This window comes from Salminus brasiliensis, chromosome 1, assembly GCF_030463535.1.
Source record: "Salminus brasiliensis chromosome 1, fSalBra1.hap2, whole genome shotgun sequence".
NCBI classification, from domain to species: domain Eukaryota; kingdom Metazoa; phylum Chordata; class Actinopteri; order Characiformes; family Bryconidae; genus Salminus; species Salminus brasiliensis.
Genome location: NC_132878.1, coordinates 3,737,545 through 3,759,614, shown reverse-complemented (window position 1 = coordinate 3,759,614; position 22,070 = coordinate 3,737,545). Strand labels below are relative to the sequence as shown.

At 42.6% G+C, this 22,070-nt stretch overlaps 1 protein-coding gene across 2 annotated transcripts in view; it reads right to left on the bottom strand.

Moving 5' to 3' along the window:
* The window catches only part of gpsm1b (G protein signaling modulator 1b), a 59,182-nt gene that overhangs the window by 25,422 nt on the left and 11,690 nt on the right, over positions 1 to 22,070 (bottom strand). For both annotated transcript variants that reach the window (XM_072692714.1, XM_072692721.1), the window contains exons 2-9: positions 13,752 to 13,973; positions 12,497 to 12,632; positions 9,559 to 9,701; positions 7,239 to 7,362; positions 6,072 to 6,187; positions 4,821 to 4,976; positions 1,881 to 1,989; positions 787 to 901 (exon numbers count right to left, since the gene is read on the bottom strand). In XM_072692714.1, coding sequence (XP_072548815.1) covers positions 787 to 901; positions 1,881 to 1,989; positions 4,821 to 4,976; positions 6,072 to 6,187; positions 7,239 to 7,362; positions 9,559 to 9,701; positions 12,497 to 12,632; positions 13,752 to 13,973 — 1,121 coding nt within the window. The remainder of the gene's footprint in view (positions 1 to 786; positions 902 to 1,880; positions 1,990 to 4,820; positions 4,977 to 6,071; positions 6,188 to 7,238; positions 7,363 to 9,558; positions 9,702 to 12,496; positions 12,633 to 13,751; positions 13,974 to 22,070) is intronic.

The window sequence follows — 22,070 nt, the reverse complement described above, 5'->3', positions numbered from 1 at the left end:
ACTAGCCACCACTAGAGCTGCCTTCATCAGTGTAGTTGCCTTGCAGTTGGGATATTGGGATGCAGCCACAGTAACGCTAAACCCCTCAGTGATGACATCCTAGCTACGGCTGACCCGTTTGAGCTTTACCTTCTCCTGTCTAATGATTTAGTTTAGCGAGGCTGTGTCCCAAACCACACACCACCACACTACTACACAGCGTTTCAGCACTAGCCACCATTAGAGCTGCATTCATTAGCATAGCTGCTTCAGCACAAAACATTGGGGACACACAGGAATGCACTGTAGTTATGGTGTGAGAGGTATTTCCAGCCTCACACACACTAACACACACACACTGCCACGGCCCTACGACTTAGGCCTACTTGAACCCCCCCAGCCACGACATCCTAACTAGGGTGGATACCCATGTGTCCCATAAATTCATCGATATTTATGGCACCTAGTTTACATTCCTACTCAGGGCTACTCGTATTACAGAGGTGGGCCAGGGTAGTGTTAGGAGTCTGGCCCAAGGACTCTCATTGGTGTTTGCACAGCATAGTCACCCAGACTGGGAATCGAACCCTAGTCTACCACTAGGGTGCTCTTATCCCTTATATGTTGGACCACATCGATTTATCAAACTACCCATATAAAGTCCTGTGGAGCTGTGATTGGCCAGGATGCTCAATGGTTTGAGAGCTCATTTGCATATTGCTGCCTTGCTAAGGTCAATTTTTCGATCCCAATGGACAAACATCGGTAGATCGTGGAGCCCTAGCGTGGTGTGCTTTATCGTCTTACCCTGCATCTCGAACTCTGAGCCACATGGAGATAGGTCCCCCTCTTTCACACCCAGAGCCTCCATCAGCTGCTCCACATTCATCCTGGCCGTAAGCTCCCCATTCCTGTCCCCAATCTGGAGGAAAAAGAGGGGGAAGAAACGACCGTATTTACTGATGTTCTCTTCAGATACGATTACTGAGCAATTTATTAGGAACACTGAAAAACACTGAAAAATCATTCTCAAAAGAGCCCACATCCCACATCCTACCACATCCCAGAGGGGTTCTACTGGATTCAGATCTGGTGGCTGGGAGGAACCAGCATTGAACAACACTGAACTCACTGACATGTTTCTGAAACCAGTTTAAGAGACCTTTAAGAGGCTTTGAGACATGGTGCATCATCATGCTGGATGAAAGTAGCCAGTAGAAGATGGTAAACTGTGGTCATGAAGGGATGCGCATGGTCAGCTCTAACACTCAAATAGTCTGTGGCCTTCAAGTAATGGCTCAGAGTGTGCTAAGAAGACCATCCCCATACCATTACACCACCCTCTCCACCAGCCTGGACTGTTCACAAGGCCGTCACAAGGCCGCCTGAGTCCATTGATTCCTTGGATCCAATTTCTGACCCAAACATCTGTAGTGAGGTTCCTCAGCAGAGGTCCAGACTCAGATCAGACCTGGCTATGTTTCTCCAGCCTGTGCTGAGCCAGTGCAGCCTCACCTTTCTGTTCTTGGCGGACAGAAGTGGTCTTCAGAATTGGTAGCTCCTCCTTCTTAAGGTTGGAGGTGTTGGTTCTTTTCTGCTCTCCACAGTTGTACAAAATGCTTATCTGAGCTACTGTAGCCTTTCTGTCAGCTCCAACCAGCCTGGCTTAATTAGACTCATTAGTTACTCACAGTAATCAGGACTTAGGAGTCTGGCTCAGCTAAGTGCAGTTAGCAGTAGCTTGGCATTAGCTCTAAGATTCTCTGAGACCTCACACTTGCTCCCTCACTAGCTTTCTTCACACAAAATCACATGCTCATAAATATTGATGTGTAGGCTCGGTAAGGCTTCTACGGTAAGTGGTTGAAAAAGTGACTACACTTTACAATCCCCACGCTGACCTCTCTTGAGATGTCGAGGTGTTTGCGAGCGTAGTGCAGGGCCTGCCGGTGGTTTCCTAAAGACACATAGGCATTTCCCAGACTCCAGCAGGCACGGCCCTCTCCAACCCTGCAGAGAGGGAAAACAGCCATGATCAGCAATAACAGACAGACTGAGCAGCACCTAGCCACTGAAGATCTTCAGCAATGATTAACAAACATATGCAAAATAGGGCGTAGGGATCCAGTGAATTGGGACCAGGCCGATCCAGGTATATTTGAATGTATCGGGTATTGACTATTTTAATCCAGTCAGTCCAGTTCTGAGTCTTTGTTTAAACCACAGTGTTCAGAGCGCCATCTGGTGGCCTCAAGGCACCATTAAAGGAACAAAACTGCCCAGTCGGCAGTAGTGCGGACTCTCCCAGAAGGTAAATCAAAGAGTTGAGAGTCTGCAGTTTGTTTTTAAAACCATTCAGAACTGAGTGGAGGCTAATGCTAATGCTAACACACACAAGCTATAGAAACCCCAATCACACACAGCACAGTCACCCACTACAAACCAGTTATTACACGGGACATCACAATGTTCTAAAAATGGTTAGAACGGAGAGAATCCAATTAAAGTCTTTGTTACATTTTTAAAAATAAAGGTGCTACAAAGGGTTCTTTGAATGATGCTATAGAAGAACCATTTTTGCTTACATTACTTACAGAACCTTTAACATGGATCCTTATGGAACCAAAAAATGGTTCTTCTATGGCATCGCTGAACAAACAGTAATGAGGTAATGAGGTCCCATCTTAATGTGGACCTCATTAATGTTCTAAAGGGGGTTAGAACTGTTAGAATTTAATCAAAGCCATTGTTACATCACAATGTGGAACTTATGTTCTAAAGGTAGATAAAACTGTTAGAATGTGGTCAAAGCCTTTGTTACATCACAATGAGGAGATCCTAAACGTTCTAAAGGTGGTTAGAACTGTTAAAAGTCAATCGAAGCCTTTGTTACATCATAACATGTAACTAATTAATGTTCTAAAGGTGAATAGTACTTTTAGAAATAAATCGAAGCCTTTGTTACATCACAATGTGGAACTCATTAATGTTCTAAAGGTGGTTAGAACTGTTAGAAGTCAACCAAAGCCTTTGTTACATCACAATATGTAACTAATTAATGTTCTCAAGGTGAATAGAACTTTTATAATTAAATCAATACCTTTGTTAAATCACAGTGTGGAACTCATTAATGTTCTAAAGGTGGTTAGAACTGTTAGAAGTCAACCAAAGCCTTTGTTACATCACCATGAGGAGATCCAAAACGTTCTAAAAGTGGTTAGAACTGTTAGAAGTTAACCGAAGCCTTTGTTACATCACAATGTGTAACTAATTAATGTTCTAAAGGTGAATAGGACTTTTAGAAATAAATCAAAGCCTTTGTTACATCACAATGTGGAACTTATTAATGTTCTAAAGGTGAATAGGACTTTTAGAAATAAATGAAAGCCTTTGTTACATCACAATGTGGAACTTATTAATGTTCTAAAGGTGGTTAGAACTGTTATAAGTCAACCTATGCCTTTGTTACATCACAACATGGAACTCTTTAATGTTCTAAAGGTGAATAGGACTTTTAGAAATAAATCAAAGCCTTTGTTACATCACATTGTGGAACTCTTTAATGTTCTAAAGGTGGTTAGAACTGTTAGAAGTCAATTGAAGCCTTTGGAACTCATTAATGTTCTTCACAATGCACTGATGCCAGGTCCTGATGGGATCTAGTCAAGGACTCCATCACCTCAGGCCATATATAGTACCCCACTTAAAACCCACGGCTCCTTGTAGCCTACGGGGATGCGCACCGTTTCAGCTCTCATTTAGATGATCTTCCTGAAGACCAGGGAGACAGTCAGCTCTCCGAGAACGACTTATTACTCAGAACAGATGTTCATAATTAAGCTCTATTCAAGGTCTAATCTGAATGAGAGTCTAGTCTGTTGTGCACACCCTTAGAAATAAGGAGCCATGAAGGAACCACTTTTGGTTCCACAAAAAAAGCTCTCAGTGGGTGGTTCTTTAAAGAACATTGTGGAGTTTTTAAATGTTAAAAAGATAATTTGGTCAATAATCTGCACATTATGTGATTTCTTACTACTTAAAGGTTCTTCACACTTACAAATCTTAAAGCTGGTTCTTCTGGGAACCAATAGTGGTTCTTACATGGCGCTACTTATCGAAGAGCCAGATGAACCCTTTCATTCAGTTGTTTGACTGTGATTCATTAATCATACAAATAATTACCGTTTTACACTGCAAGCAAAAAGGGTTCTATATAGTTCTGAAAAAGGGAACCCGTTTCGGTACTATGTGTAACCATTCAGAAAAGGTCTTCCACCAGCCGAGCAACCTGTCAACCAGGCAATGAACCATTTAAGCATCCAACTGATTGGTTATTTGAGTTGCCATGGTTCTTTACGGAACCACTGCTTATACTAAAGAACACTAGAAGAACCCTTTTTAGATTGCCTAGATAATCAACAGTGGCACTGTGAGGGACAACAACAACTGTGAGGGAACTGTTAGAATTCTATCAAAGCCTTTGTTACATCACAACATGGAAACCGTTAATGTTCTAAAGGTAGCTAGAACTGTTAGAATTCAAAGAATTCAAGGAACTGTTAGAACACAAAGTGGAACTCATTCATGTTTTAAAGGTGGATAGAACTGTTAGAATTCCATCAAAGCCTTTGTTGCATCACAATGTGGAACTTGTTAATGTTCTAAAGGTGGAACACTAGAACTGCTAGAATTCCATCAAAGCCTTTGTTGCAATTAATACATTTTTAGATGAAATAATTAATTAATTAATTAATTGGCTATATAATCGACAGAGGCAGGCCTCATCGTACAGGCAAAGCAGAGCTAACTGTGAGCAAAGGCAGATGTAACGGTCTGCAGACCTGTCGCTGAGCTCCTGTGCGATGAGCAGGTGTTTGAGGTGGTGGTCGATGGCGCGGTCGTACTGCTGCAGCAGAGTGTAGGTGTTCCCCAGACTGTAGCACGCCTGAGCCTCCATCACCTGGTCCTTCAGCTGCCGGGACAGCTGCAGAGTCTTCCTGGTGGACCAACACACAAACGTTGAGTTTAGATCCATACAATTACACAAAGCCTAAACTGTAGACTTATTATTCAGTTATTAATATTCATGAATATTACAAACATGGTTCTTTGTGGAACTAAAAGTGGTTCCTCCATGGCATAACTTATTTTTAAGAACATACTATGAATTATTAGTATTAGTATTATTTCCCCCACAAAATTAGGCCAACATTAGAACCTTCTGAAATGTCAACAGATTTTATTGCAAGTCAATTTGGAGCATTTCTATTGGTCTATTAATTATAAAATATAAAGAACAGATTCATATTACATCAAAAAGTGTAAATGGCAGATTTACATTCAGTGCATACACGTATTTAATCCCCCTTACTGAAGTTTAGCCCTGCCCACTTAGACTGAAGTTACATATATATATACTCTCTCTCGCTCTCTCGCTCTCTGGGTGGAAGTACTTTGTTAACATTATGTTTCTGTAAATTAATATACATAAATTAACATGTATGTGCATGTATTAACAGATAAGATATAAGCTATTTTAATATATATATATATATATATATATATATTACCAATAATATAGGACTCTGTGGGCATCTATTAGTGCCATGCTGCCTAATGCCAGGCGTGGGTTAGAGGGGTATAAAGCCCCCCAGCATTGAACTGTGGAGCAGTGGAAGAACTGTGTTCTCTGGAATGATGGTGGTGGAGCTCCATCCAGTACTTTTGGGGCAAGTTAGGGAGTTGGGGATGAGATGGGGTAATAATCATCTAAAATCTCAAGAGCTCAATAACAGCCTTGTCCATGAATGCAATCAAATCCTCACAGCAATGCTCCAAAATCTAGAGAAAGCCCCAGACAGTAGAGACTCTCTTTTAAATACCCTTGACTTAGGACAAAACAATAAGCAAGCAGGTGTCCCAATACTTTTGTCCGTATTTTTGTGTGTATATATATATATATATATATATACGTTCTCTCCTTTATGAAATGTGCTCATAAAGAAATTCTCACAGTATATAAGACTTAGTTTCAGTGCTGGGGTGTGTCACACCTCTGCAGTCCTCTGGGTGTCAGTGTGGTGTCAGTTTACCTGTAGTACTCTGTGGCAGAGCTGAACTGACCCAGGAAGATCAGAGCGTTGCCAAGGTTGCTGTACGCTCGCCGCTCCGCTGCTTTGTCACCGAATTCCTTGGCAATGGAGAGTCTCTGGAGAGGAAACCTCAGTGAGCTTTCTCAGCAGGAACTACAGCCAGCACTGTTTTACTGATCAGTAACTGTACAAGGAGGCTCAGTGCCCAACTTCTTCAGTTTCCCCTTCGTACAGTTTTGTTAGACCGGCCACTCCTGAGAAGGTTCACCACTGTTCTGGATCTCACTGTGGTTCTCTGGAGTCCCAGAGACAGGGCTTCAGAAGCCTTTCTAGACTGGTAGATTTGAATAACAGGCCTGGCTGGTGAGACCGAACCCAGTGGTCAGTTGAATTCAGTTAACTGGTTGATTTAGTAGCTAAGGCGGTTGCTTTTTTCATGGGTGATATTATTAATCAATCAATCAAACATTTTCAACATATAAACATATAAACATATTAACATAATATTAATTAATCAATCAATCAAACAAACCAATCAAATTGAACTTCAAAGTGCTTTTTTGCATTAAAAAAATATAACAAGAATATTCCAACTACAAAGACAAAGACAGATAATAAAATAATAGTAAAAAGTCATTATTGTTATTATTATTATTATTGTTGTTGTTATTATGATTATGATTATTATTATTGTTGTTATTAGCATTATTATTGTTGTTATTATGATGATTATTATTATTGTTATTATTGTTGTTATTGTTATTAGGATTATGATTATTATGATTATTATTGTTGTTATTATGATGATGATGATTATTATTATTATGATCATTATTATTATTGATTATTATTGTTGTTGTTGTTGTTGTTAATATCATTATCATTATCGTTATTGTTATTATGATTTTTTTTTGTATTTTTTTAAATAGTAATTATTCATCAGTGATTACAAAAGAACTGAAAATGTGATTTGCAGTGCCCACCTAAATGATTGGCCCCTCAAATTAGACGTAGATCTTAGACTGAATTTATGAGAGAGGGTGCTCCGAAACCCATCCCTCAAGACCAAGCAAAGCTATAGCTAATGGTCATCGGTCAGTGTTACCATGGCGATGGTATCAAATGATCTCTTTGGGAACTGAGCTGTGAAATTAGTCATGGTCGTACCTCCCGGTGGAACTTGATGGCCTCGACAAAATTACCCAGTAGGTAGTGGGTGTTGCCAAGGTTACCGAAAGCCCGTCCCTGGGCCGCCCGGTCCCCCAACTCCTTCACCAGCGAGAGGTTCATTCTGCAAGACAGTTCAGCGGAGGAGTCTCACTCAGCCTGCATCTTCTGCAAGGTCACTGGGGTTCTACAACCCCAGGCTTTCGTTTCTCACAAATGTACACATGAAGATGAGTGGTGGTTCTAGGTCGTATGGCGCTCTGGGCAAGCTAGAGACCTGAGCGCAGGCATTTGGGGAAGGTGGGGCTACTCCTGACACCACCTCCCCATCTCCAGTGAGGGTCCTTCTCAGGCTGTAGCCTGCCTAGCTCACAAGCTACAATCAGCCCTCTGTGCCGCCCACTGGAAAGACGGACATACCTAAATCCACCACTGATGAAGACTTTGCAGCATTAAATGAGCTCCTACACCCTTTCAATAATGGGTTCTATAAGGGTTCTTTACTAAAGGCAGTGGTTCAGTAGAGAGCCGTGGCAACGTATAGAGCCATTTGGATGCTTAAATGGTTCTCTGCCTGGTTAAAGAGTCCTTCAGAAAGATGAGGAACCTTTGGTAGATGGTTCTATGTAGTTCCACTCCACAGGAGGCCTTCAGCAACCTCGATTAGTCAGATCTACTGTGGCGTTACAGGTAGAACCTACCCGATATTAGACAGGTGGTGCTAATGTAATGGCTGATCGGTGTAAAGACCTTCAAATTGGCAAAGAACCTTTACATCAACTTAAGGTTCTTTAGCCCCATCTCTATTACAGACATTTGGTTCCAAAAAGTGGTTCTTCCACAGCATCACTCAAAGAACCATGTAAAGCACCTTCGTTTTTAACTATTTTTAAGTGTGTACGCCGAGCAGCCATAACATTAGTACCACCTGCCCAACATTGAGCAGGTTTCACTTGTGACACCACGACACTTCCAACCATCGAGTTCAGTCTTAGAAGTTGGACTGCGTTGTGCTTCTCGCCATCCAGGTTCTCCCAAACACATTCAATGGACATTCTGGACTCTGGGAACAGCAGCAGCTTGATCAGCTCCACATCCTTCTTCTCACAGTGGAAGGATGAGCACAAACACCTGCCGATGGCCTCAGATCTGAAGCAAGAGTGGAGCTCGAACTTCTCCTCTCTCTGAAAGCATCTGAGGAATGCTTTAGGTGCTGTATCTCTGAGGAGGGGCCGTTTTGGTGGTACACCAGGTCTTCTAGGGGGTTGTAAGGGTTCCTTCTTTTACTTTGACTTATGCAAGTGGATTATCATGCATGTGATCTCCTGAGAAACATCTCCTTTCTCCTTTTTCAGTGGTTGAAAAAAACCCGTACTGGTGAATAACCTTTACATTCTCTTAATGGAACCAAAGCTATGGCATCTCTCAAAGAGCCCTTTGTAGCAGCTCACTTTTTAAGAGTGTAATGTCTATAGAGCTTCAGCCTTTTACTCCAGCAGTGTTTCAGTGTTGACAATGCAGGTCAGTGAGTTTCCTCTGAGCCCCTATTGCATGAGGGCGGTTGCTCGTCTACAGTGCTTTCACATCAAACACAGCCTCGGTGGAAAATCACCTTTACTAATTACTGTTTATGGGCAATTTTTCTTCTACCTGACATCTCTGGTTCTGCTGGTGGTGTGTGTACGTGAGCTCAGGTGTGTAAATGTAAATAAGGTATAGAGTCACCTGCAGGCCACTACTGCAGTAGTGCTTCTGACTAATGGGTCTCAACAAAGCCAAGCAAGTGAGGCTACAGGGGTTAATGGGTTTAGGAGTTTTTTGCTCCTGGCAACCTTTTGAACAGCTAAGAGGGTAAAAGATGGCCCTGGTTCCAAAATGCAGCGATTTACGGCTTCAAAAAAACGAAAAAAAAATTTGGAGACACTGAAGATGACGCAACCAGCCAGCAGAGGCGCTAGACCTGTGGCTGCTTCACCTTAGCGAAGGTGTTAGCTAGTCGTGTTGAGCTGGTGGTCAGCATGTCACTCCCTAAGGCACCTCTTGGGTTTGATAGCCGGGCTCGGCAAGCTGCCCTTCACCCTCTCTGCTCCAATGGCTGCCCACCGCTCCGGGCATGTATGCTCATAAGTCACTGTGTCTTGTGTGGCGCTGTCCACGTTTTCTACAGCCATTAAGTCATGGTCTCACTGTCCCACTGTCTTTGCTAAAGAACCCTTGAAGAACTGCTGTTTTAGCAGCATACCTTAGAGGCCATGCAGCTCATCCACCTCTCTGGAGGGCAGATTTTAAGCAGATATAGGGAACAGAGATGGACACTCACTCGTAGAAGGCTGTAGCTCTCTGCAGGGTGTCCCGCACATCAGCTGGCAGGTCTCCGGGCTCCTGTGAGCCGCCCCAGAGCTGCTGCTTTCCTTTCGCGTGGAAAACATTCCCAATGTTATAGAGTGCCCGGGCCTCTCCCACCTACGCAGAGCAGACAAAGAGAGAGAGAGAAATAGAGAGAGAGGCAGGGTCACAATGGTACACGGTATTATAAGTCATAATTACAATTATAGAGTATATATACTGAATACAGTGCATTATGACTCCAGTTATATAGATCTGGGTTGCCATATATATATATATATATATATATATATATATATATATATATATATATATATATTTATATATAGGTTGGCATATTTATAATGTGTCCAAATGTTTCTGGACACCGCTTCTAATAAATGCATTCAGCAGACGTGCAAATGCACACACACACACATTCGCAGCTTGTCTAGTCCCTGTAGAAAAGTACTGCCAATAGAATAGGACTGTCTGGTGCAGATAAACAACATGAACCTATTGGCACCATGCTGCCTAATAAGGCCAGGCATGGGCTAGAGGGGTATAAAGCCCCCAAGCATCTAGGAGCTGTGGAGCAGTGGAAGAACTGTGTTCTCTGGAATGATGGTGGTGGAGCTCCATCCAGTACTTTTGGGATGCTGAGTTGGAGAGTTGGGGATAATGAGGTGGGGTGGTGACCTCACTAACCAATGCTCTTGTCACTGAATGCAACCAAATGCTCACAGCAATGCTCCTCCAAAATCTAGTAGAAAGCATTCCCTCTTCTTCCCTGGACAGTTGAGACAGGGTCAGCTCTCTGAATATCCTGAATTTCAGGAGAAACAGTGAACGAGCAGGTGTCCAAATACTTTCTGAGCCATTACGTTTGCTTTACGCCTTACCCACTTCAGCATCTTTCAAGAGGTGTATTGAGTAGAGTGATTACATTTACAGTGAGCTTAGCCACCTGCTGACGTGCTGACATTCTGATATTGATTGGAGGATAACACCCCCTGTGCGACAGAAATGACCCAGCCATTTCTCAACGCACCATCTGGCATGGAGCTCAGTGGACCACCTTGGGTAGAAAGCTAGCAGCAAGGAGTAAGTGTATGTACACATAGAAGCCTAAATCTAGCATATAGTGAGTCATTTATCATTGGACGCGGCATTCTGAGGGCATAATCGTGAAGAACATGAACATGTGAAAGCTGAAGATATAGCAGCTTTAGGAGAAAAATGAACAGAGAGTGCAGCTCGCACTGCTAACCAGTGGACTATGAGAGAGGGTTTTCATGAAATGCTCTCCAAAGTTGTGGCCAAACAACATGCGGCATTAGTCGCAGTCGCAGCATTTCCATCCACTACAGATCTGTGAAGACACTTTAGATGTTGTAGGCTACCGTGTTTAGCAGCGGCATCAAAATAAGTAGAATAGCTGGCCTCGAGTTCTCCAGCTGTATCGGAGGATGGCTGGGTTACCCGGAAATCCCGGTCATGCTGCTAGCCATCAGCAGCCAGGGACTGTGAGAGCACAATTGGCCTTGCTCTGTTCCCAAACGCCTCCAGTGCAGTGCTGGCTGGTGCATCGGAGTCAGATGTGCTCATAAGTCACAGTGTGTGTTTCACTTGGCCCTGTCTAAGTTTTCTACAGCCATTAATGTGAAAAAAATCCAATGTATGAAATTACTGTTCATGTTTTCAACCCACTGGACAGTATTATGTATTACCGGCTATGCCGGTCTATATGAAACCACCTGCAAGACTCTTAACCAGGCAAAGAACCACTTAAGCATCCAAACTTTAAGTTGTCATGGTCTCACTGTCCCACCGTCTTTGCTAAAGAACCCTTGAAGAACTGCTGTTTTTAGGAGCATGCTGCTAGCCATCGGCAGCCGGGGCCTGAGAGAGCACAATCGGCCTTGCTCTGTTCCCAAATCACTCCAGTGCAGTGCCACTGGCGCCCGCTGGCCGGTGCATCGTAGCCGGGCATGCGGCGCTTCCCTCCAGGTGTGTTGGTTGGTTGCATTGGTAGCAGTTGGAAAAAGAGCCATTGGCTGGCTGCACACGTGTCGGAGGGGGCGAGTTGTTGTCTTCACCCTCACTAGTGTCAGGAGCATTGCATGTGCTAGGGTGAGAATATGTACGGGTATGCGGCATGAGCCCACTTTTCTCAGCACGGTTAGCTAACCATACTTGGGGCGTAGGGATCTGCTGAGGTAGGCCTCCATGTGCTGCAAGATCCTGGGTCTTTTATAGATTACTATTAACCTTAACAGGTCTAACAGGCCTGCAACACTGCGGAAAAGAGGCCACTGTGGCTTTTCTGTTTTTAAATAGTTTTTTTCTGCAGTTATTTTATGTTTTAAATCGTTCTTTGATGTTATTTTTTTATATGTTTTGTTGTTTGTTTGTTTTTTTAAGCATTTTCCTGTCATCACTTGTTATCGCAGTGTTACCGTCTTGTATAGTTGGTCTATCGGACCCTAGGCTATTGACTGCGGCTATTGAGATAATTTTAATAATAAAACCAGTAAATACTGTAAAATACTGTAAAATATGTTTACCAACTCTATCAATGGTTAAATGTCTGATTTTGTAAAGAGATGAGTGTCAGATCTTGGTTACCGATACCCAGTGAAAGAAATTCAGGGGTGATGGTGGGTCCAGTGGGGGAAATCTGAATATTTTGAGGTCTCTGGCTGAATACACAGCTCTGTAACATAGCCATCTTCCATCCTCAGGAATCCATCCTGGTTAAGGCTGGATATCACACTTGTTTTCCATTGTTTTGAAGGAATGCTTTGGGTATCAAGGTTATTTGAAATGGAAGTAATGGAGGTAATTTGGTCAATACTATAATTAGTCAGTTGGGATACCCTATTAGGCCTATAGGCCTGTTCCAGCTCCACAGCAGGACAGTGTTACAGTACCTTGTCTCCTTGCTCCTGGGAGATGTCCAGATGTCTTTGGCAGCACACAGCTGCTTCATCGTAGCGTCCAAGGACCTTCAGAGTGTTGCCCAGGTTTCCACTCGCCTTCCCCTCCCCGATCCTGTCTCCTATTGTCCTACAGAGAAACAAAGCTGTGAGAAACCATCTGTGAACGAGCAGGTGTCCCAATACTTTTGTCCATTAGTGTACCTTGGTATGGTTGAATATCTTTCACTTTCTCAGACTCGGACCCAGCTGCACTTCATACTCACGTGTGTCTTTAGAGGAACACCTATTCAACCATACCAAGGTACACTAAGGACAAAAGTATTGGGACACCTGCTCGTTCACAGTTTCTTCTGAAATCAAGGGTTGATCCTGCTTTGGTTGAAGTGACTGTCTCTACAGTCCAGGGAAGAAGAAGCAATGCTTTCCACTAGATTTTGGAGGAGAATTGCTGTGAGGATTTGGTTGCAAGAACGTTAGTAAGGTCAGGATGTTGGATAGATGATCATCACCCCACCTCATCATGCCTATCTCCTTACCTCAGACCAAAAGTACTGGATGGAGCTCCACCACCATCATTCTAGAGAACACAGTTCCTCCACTGCTCCACAGCTCAATGCTGGGGGATGGCAAAGCTTTTAGCTACTTTAAGTTGCACCAGTAGCTGACACAGATGTGCTAATGCACAAATACAACTTGTCTAGCCTTCTGTAAAAGTACTGCCAATAGAATAGGACTCCCTGGAGCCTAGGGGCATCGAGGGGTGAGCTATAAAAGGGGTATAAAGCCCCCCAGCATTGAGCTGTGGAGCAGTGGAAGAACTGTGTTCTCTGGAATGATGGATGGTGGAGCTCCATTCAGTACTTTTGGGATGAGCTGGGAAGTTGGGTTTGAGGTTAGGTGGTGGTCATCTAATATCCTGACCTCAGTGATGCTCTAAATCTTGTAGGAAGTCTTCTTCTCTGGACAGTAGAGACAGTTACTCCAACAAAAGCAGGATAAGCTATTTTTAATACCCTTGATTTCAGAAGAAACAATGAATGAGCAGGTGTCCCAATACTTCTGTTCTTATAGTTTACCATCACCAACAGATATAACTGTCCCCCTGTTTGAAAAGTCCCAACCATTCAATCCAACCCAACCAGTTTGACCCGGACCGAGACCAGCTCTTTTGGTCCAACCAAGGCAGCTTTCACACCTGCTATTTTAGGGACGATGGGACCACTCTGAAAAGTCCCCCCATGCTTACCTGGCCAGCGTGAGATCATGCCGGTGGTACTCGAGAGCCTTGCCGTACTCTTTGAGGTAGAAGTATGCGTTGCCCAGCTGGCTGTAAATGGCACTGAGGGTCTTTAGGTCTTCAGTTCCCACCTGGACTGCAGCCTCAAAGAACGCTGTCCCACCTTTAAAGTCTCCGGCTTTGCATAGCCTCTCTCCTTCTAAAGCCAGTTCCAGACAAGATGCCTCCATCCTGGAGAGAGAAAGAGAGAAAGAGAGAGAGAGAAAGAGAGAGAGAGAGAGAGAGAGAGAGAGAGAGAGAGAGAGAGAGAGGTACAGTTTAAAGTTTAGCTGTAGAAGGGTTGTGCAAGTCAATCAGTGGAAAGGTTCCTGGTGTAGATCTGAAAAGGCATAAAGACTCGCCATTATTAAAAAAATATTTAATTTCTCAATATATTTCAAAGATTTTTTCATTGTCTTAGGTTGAGATCCACCTTGAAAACCTATAAGATTTCATGGGGAGCAGTAAACACTGTTAAAAAAAAAAAATAATAATAAAAAAAAATATATATATATATATATATATATAAATTTTTTTCTTTGTACTTTAAAGTAAACTGAATTTTATTATTTAAAAAAACTGTTTTATAATTATGTCAACACCCTGAATTATTATTATATACAATTGAACACCATCAAAAAAAAAGTAACAACACTAAAAGGTCTGCAGCAAACATATACATCTATCCTATTGGCAGTGTCCTCCAGTCACTGACAGGCATTGTCAGTGTGTTGTCGTTTCCTCAGGGCTACCTTCTCTTAGATATACTACCTGACCTCGGTGCTGTGGGGTGTGAGAGCAAGTAACTTTTTTCTGTGTTGCTGAGTGTGGCTGGCTTTGTGCCAGTGTTCACTCTAATGCTCCCACAGAAGAATCCCTATAAAAACTTAAAAAGATTTAATTTCTCAATATAATACCCCAAAGCGCAACTAATTTTATTATCTTAGGTTGAGATCAACACTGATAACCAACAAGATTCCCGGGGGCACAGGGTTACACTGTAAAAAATCCAAGTATTTTTTTATTGCATACAAAATTATAGAAATTCTCTGTAAATGAATACCCAGACTGTTATTTAAGTTTTATGCCAAAAATGACAAATTACATGAATTGCTTATCATTTTACAGAGAAAATACTTTTAGTTATACAGTCTATTTTGGATTTCTTAAATTACATTAAAATGTATGTAAAATTACCATTATTATTGGTAATTAAAAATGCAATCCCTATAAAACTTTAATTTTATTATCTTAGGTTGAGATCCGCATTGAAAACCCACAAGATTTCCTGGGGCGCAGGGTTACACTGTAAAAAATCAAAATTTTCTAGAGAATAACTTAGAATAACTAAGTATTTCTTTTAATTGCATACAAAACCATGTAAAATTATTGAAATTCTCTGTAAATAAATACTCTGACTGTTATTTTTTATGCCAAAAATTACAAACCACATTTATTGCTTATTATTTTACAGAGAAATTTTATTTATATAACTTTAGTAGTTATATAGTATATTTTGAATTTCTTAAATTACATTAAAATGTATGTGAAATTACAATTATTATCTGTAATTAAAAATGCAGATAATATTATAAAGGCTTATTGTCCAGATTAACAATTTAGGTCTTTGTTTTTGTAATTTCAGTGTACATTTAATTCATAATGTGTAACAAATGAGTTTCTGCAGATAAACAGATATTTTATAACAGTTATTTTACAGATTTTTCCACAGATTAAAATGATGTGTGCTGTTAGGCTCTGCTTTCATTCCCGAAGTTTCTGAAGTCTGCAGTCCTTCTGTCAGTTTCTATGCCAGTTCTTTCCACCAAGACATTCTTGCCATTGAATGTCTGAGGTTAGTGTAGATTCTTCAGTCTCCTTGCAAACCACACTGAGACTGAATATCCTTTTTGTTCGGAGGTCAAAAGCTCCATAGCTCACATTCTTGCCGCATTTATTACTGCTTCACCCTGCAGGCTCTGCAGTAAGTAATGAGGTCTGAAGCAGAGGAGTTCCAGCTGTTTGAAAAGAATCTGCTTAACACAGAAGTCAGGAAAATTGCTCCAAAGACTTTTGGCAAGGCTTGAACAAAACCACACTGGTTTCTGTTTTTAGACAAGAAAAGGTTCTTTCCTCCACTCTATTCTGGGGAAAGCTAACCATACAGCTCTGACCCCAAGTTTGACTCGATTATGCTGCTTCTGGAAACGATTCAATGCTTCATTATCTCCAATTTGACCAAGATCTGCTCCAATTCAAGTCTGTCATGGTTCAGATTGGAATTTTAATGTACAAATGTGCCTAGATGAACTTTTTACACCAGTGGTGGAATCTAGCCAATGATGCCAGATACCAGGACCAGAGGGGTCCTGACGCCATCCTCTGAGCGTGTCCACTGCCTTCGTAGGTATCATAGGAGACAGCACATACTGAAATTGCTGTCCCAGGACCACACCGGGAGAAGCGAACTGGGCGGCAGCAAAGAAAGTGACAGAAAAAACACACTTCCCAACTCTGAGTATATATAGTTGCCATGATTTAATTGTCTCACTCCCACAACCTACTAAGTTATGGCTACAACTTAGTAAGGCGTGGGAACTATCTAATTTCTGCGACTTACTAAGTCATGGCTACAACCTAATTATCTCATTCTCACGCTTTACTAAATCATGGCCACAGCTTAATTGTCCCGTTCCAACGCCTTACTACATTGTTGCTATGACTTAATTATCTCGTTCCCATGCCTTACTAAGTTGAGGCCATGACTTAATTATTTTGTTTCCTTGTCTTACTATGTCATGGCCACAACTTAATTATCTTGTTCCAACGCCTTACTAAGTTGTTGCTATGACTTAATTATCTTATGCCCACACCTTACTAAGTTGTGGTCATGACTTAATTATCTTTTCTCCATGCCTTACTTAATTGTGGCCATGACTTAATTATCTTGTTCCCACACCTTACTAAGTTGTGGTCATGACTTAATTATTTAGTTTCCATGACTTACTAAGTAATGGTCACAACTTAATTATCTTGTTCCTACACCTTACTAAGTCAGGATCACAACTTCATTATTTCAATTCCCATGCCTTACTAAGTTGAGGCCATGACTTAATTATTTTGTTTCTTTGTCTTACTATGCCATGGCCACAACTTAATTATCTTAACTTAATTGTGGCCATGACTTAATTATCTTGTTCCCACGCCTTACGAAGTTGTGGTCATGACTTAATTATTTAGTTTCCATGACTTACTAAGTAATGGCCACAATTTAATTATCTTCTTCCACCACCTTACTAAGTTGTGGTCATGACTTAATTATCTTGTTCCTACACCTTACTAAGTCAGGATCACAACTTCATTATTTTAATTCCCATGCCTTACTAAGCCATGGCAACGACCTCATTATATCATTTCCACAATATCTTTATCATTTATCTTTTTCTATCTAGTTATCTTGTTCCCATGCCTTACTTAGTCATGCCATTACTTAATTATTTAATTCCCATGCCTTACTTAACTGTGGCCACAGCCGAATTATATAGTCCGCACTACTTTTGTTTTATTTTTGTGGGACCACATAACCTCAACTGACAGCAGTCATCTCTCTTTGGCTCACCCAACCTCTCCACCCCCACAACAGCAGGGGGACTTTCCACCATGCTCACCTGACAGCTGGATAAAGTCCGGAGTAACACCCCAAATTCAAACATCCAATTTAAAAAACATGCCTTAACCTCAAACAATCTTCATACACTCTTAATTATAAAGGTGCTACAAAGGGTTCTATGTGCCGTGCTACAGAAGAACCATTTATGGTTCCATTAAGAACCGAGACATATGTGAGAAGGTACAGGTGTACAGAAGTGGATGTAAAGGTTCTTCACCAATTTAAAGGCACGTAAAGGTTCTCAAATCTACTCCTGGCAAAGCATCATGGGTTCTGCCCCACTTCCCACAGCTTAGTGTAGCTTTAACAACTGATTTGCCGGGCTAATCTGGACCGAGTCATCTGCGGGTGTCTCCTGTGTACCTGTGTTTCTGTTTAGCACGAGTCTTCTCAACGTAGAGCCCCAGCTCCGTTCGGAGCGGCTTCAAGGTGGCCTGGGGTCTGGGGCCACGATGGACCAGCCTGCACACAGCAATCTGAGCCGCACTCAGTGGACAAGCTTCGGTGGGCATGGTAACATCCAAGCTTATGTCCAAGGGCTTTCGATTGCAAAGGAAAATCTGACAGTGGCTCATCATGCAGTCCTGACAAAGCACATTGGAGATCAGAATCTGGGTATCCTCCAAGTCTTTGGAAGGATAGATGGGACAAAGGACAGTGTCTTGAGGAGGCTTTCAGAAACAGGGTGCCCTCCCTGAAACGTTTAGAGTGTCTGACATCTCACGCAAATGGACAACAGAGGTATCCTCAAACAGGGTATCCTCAAAGTCAAACTGAGAATTAACCCTGCAGCTGGAGCAACAACAAGACAAGAGGTTCTACAAGAACCCAGAAGAGGTTCTTGTGCAAGGAGCAGGAAAAGTATCCTCCAGAGCTTGAACACAAATCCAAGGGACGAACAAAGCCTGAGAGCTTATGTAAGATCTGGAGAAGAGAAAGAGTATCTTGGAAGGCTTGCAATTTCAAACACCCACGAGATGCTCCACCAAACAGCGAGGTCATTTCAATCAAAAATCCATTCTGCTGCATGAGTCCTCCACCCACCGGTTCTGCCTGCAATACTCTCCAAACGGATCCAGCAAATCCTGAGCGGACTGTAGCAGCACAAGTCTTGGCATAATCTCCGCTGAAGTCGTCTGCCGTTTGTCAGTGCCCCACGCCTCGTGGTCTGGATCAAGCCGAGAGTCTTCCCGAGGGTCTAAAGGCAGGATCCAGAGAGGTGGGGAACGACGGCAGTGTGTCGCCAGCATTGCTCAGCAGGGCAAATGCGTCCGTTTAGAGCCACAAGCTGCCCTAATTCTCCAGAGCGCCACTGCTTGAAGGACACCCGGAGCATCGGACAGAAGTCTCTCGGCTAATCCAGCACCTGCTGATCCTGACAGATATTCAATTGGAGCTCAAACTTGGGAGAAGGGCACAGCCCAGTGGGGGGACTCTGCAGACGTTCGTTCATAATGCATGGGGAAGCAAATGTGCTGTAAAACACATTGACAATCAAGACTTGCAGGAGGACCGAGCTTGCATTGCATTTGTTGTTCCAAGCTGGTCAAGGCCAGAAAGCAGTCAATCTCACTGTGAAAGATGAGTAGTTCCTCTAGATCATTCCGGAGAACCTAGAGGCTCCTCCAAGAACTCAAACATTCCTCAGTTTAGGAACGTCTGGAATATCCACTGTGAAAAGGACGAATATTTTGGACAAACATCTTAAGGTGCTTCAAGAAAAGGGTCCTAGAGGAACCCATTTTTTAGGGCAAAGCCTTTGGAAAGAGCTAAAGTTTAAATGGGTGCTTTGAGGAACCAGATTTTCATACCCACTAATCCCAAACGTTCCTATAGGCACTTCTAAGAACTGCCTTCTTGGATGGTCCCCTAGATTCTTCCAGGTTCCCCTAGAGGTTCTTCCAGGAACTACTCATTTTTACAGTGCATCTTACTGAAATATTCTTTTCCTGAAGGTTCTACAAAGCACCTTTCACCACAGTTTCAACTGAAAACCTCCAGTATACCATATACCCCACCAAGACCACGTCTGAAAGACCTTCCTTAGCTGTACACCTGGATACACCCGCTTCCAGCTGCACATTCCTTGGACAAATAAGAGAAGTCTTACAGTTTCCCTTACTGATTGCTCGAGTTCTCGCTTCAGCAAGCCTTACGGAGGGCTATTTAAGAGGCACCGAATCATTTAGCGAGGCAGATGCTCAAGAGAGAGCCTCTTGAAGATTTGATGATAGACTACAGAGAGTGTTTCATGCCTCGCTCTGTTTGTGCAGCGGGGGACCCTCGGGCATCGACTGAAGATAGATGAGAGGGAATCATACAGAAATTGGATGAAGCACTTCCACCGCATACCAAACCACATCTGTGTCGGTGATGAGAGGAAATGAGAGGAAGACGTTGGTATTATGTTGGGCTGTCTTTATGTCAACTGTAGATCTCAGACACTGTGGAACACTGGCATTAACACCAAACTCCAGGTTTGGTGGTCCAGCTGTTAGTGTAATACCTTAAGTAATCAATAGCAGTACCTTAATACTGAGTATCGGCTGATACCGATCCGATCGTAGAGCCATACAATTTAGGGAACATGTGCTGCTAATTAATACCTTAATGCCTTTTATAGTGTGTTTAGTAGCTTACACTCCAGTCTGACTGACCTTACTGACCATTCAGCACCCAGTTCCTTCCAAACACGGCAGTCAAATAGTTTAGAACCAACGAACGGAGCATGGTTCTCCCACTAGTAAAAAAAAAAAACCCACAATTTAAACCATAGTTTTGTTTCTATCCAGCCATAATTCAACAGGAAAGGTGTGGTAAGAGTGTATTTCCACATTTAGGGGCAGAAAATAGACAAATGGTCGCCCACTCATCTAGCCTGACCTGCTGGAAGACTGACCGCTGGGGTCCCCTCTACCTGCGTCAGACCAGCTACCAACCTACCAATCCGACCACGTCCATGAATGCCACCTACAGGGCCTACAGAAGGTGCTTTGCTAGAACACAGCAGTAAAAACAAAGGATCGGTAGTGTAGCAGTGTTGGAAACTAATCTGGAACAACTCAGATCTGAGAATTTTTCGGACACAACAAAGATCACGGCATAAGGCACTGCATAGGCGGTACTGCAAAGTGTTAATATTGCAGCCCAGAGTCCAAAGCCCTTCACTCCCACTGCTTCTTTACCGGTGGACATATTGCGCCCTGCAAGACGATTAGCAGCCCATGAGCAGTCCCTGTTAACATATGTTCAGCTGCTTACAAGCACGGTAACCCCCCCCTCTTCACAGATCACAGAAAGGCTACGCTTTCCCTGACATTCACAGCGTTTGATCGGAGCGTTGCACATGACCGTGAGACAGTCTGGTGACTTGCTGCGTTGATGAGCTACCCCGCGGCGTGGCACAACCCACGTCTATTAATTCTGCACAAGGTCAAGACCCCAATGAATCTTTAAGAGCTGAGGGGAATAGGAAGAGTGAGGCGGTGTGGTGGTTAGGCACGTCTAGATCAGCTTTGTATATCAGTCAAATATATGTGATCTAGGCCATTTACTATAAACCCAGCTTACAGTGATTACAGTAACACACTTCTAATATCTAATATAACGGAAATCTGATGTATGGCAATAAAAAATATAATATATCATTCATATCCAACCTACTGTATATACGTCCCACTGAAATCTACAACCCATATGCTTTACCGGAAATTGGCCACCATCAAATATGGGACATATATATAAGCAATACACCATGCGTCCAAATGTTTGTGGACATCCTTTCTGAAGAATGCATTCAGCTAGTTGGGGAGTTGGGAATGAGGTGGAGTGGTGGTCATCCAACACCCTGACCCTGAATGTGATCAAATCCTCACAGCAATGCACGAGAAAGTCTTCTTTCCTGGACAGTAGAGACAGTTACTCCAACAAAAGCAGGATCAGCTCTTTTTATTACCCTTGATTTCAGATGAAACAGTGAATGAGCAGGTGTCCCAATACTTTTGTCCATATTGTCTATTTACCTACCAGTCGGCCTACCTGGCAATACTTACATATACTGTATGATGAAGATATATGCCCAATTTTATTTCATTGATGACATCTACATATATAGCCATGTGTCAGAGTTCTGTATGAATATTCGGTGAGTATCCTCACCACCACGGTTTGGGTATTTTGGGAAATTGCATTCAGTGTCTCCATTATGAACAGCCACAGCTGCTCTTTGTTGTGTGGGATAGGATTATTCACTGGGTAATCCTGAATTAAAGCAAATGGGATTTGGAAGCCAGCAGGATTACAAACTAGCTGGCTAATTAGCTATGAGTGCTAAAATGATAGCGCTTGCAAACTAGGTGATTTAGTGTGAGTGCAATTACTGCAATTACTGTGAATGCAATCAGTATGAGTATATGTGTGTGTGTATATATATATATATATATATATATATATATATATATATATATATATACATACATACACACACACACACATACATAGGCCTAATGACCCAATTATGCTCAACCTCTGCCTGGCAAGGGGGAAGGTCCGGCTTCGGGTCCCATCAGCTTGAAGCTTCGCTTGCCTCGGCCAAGCAGGCGTAGTCCACACTTGGCAAA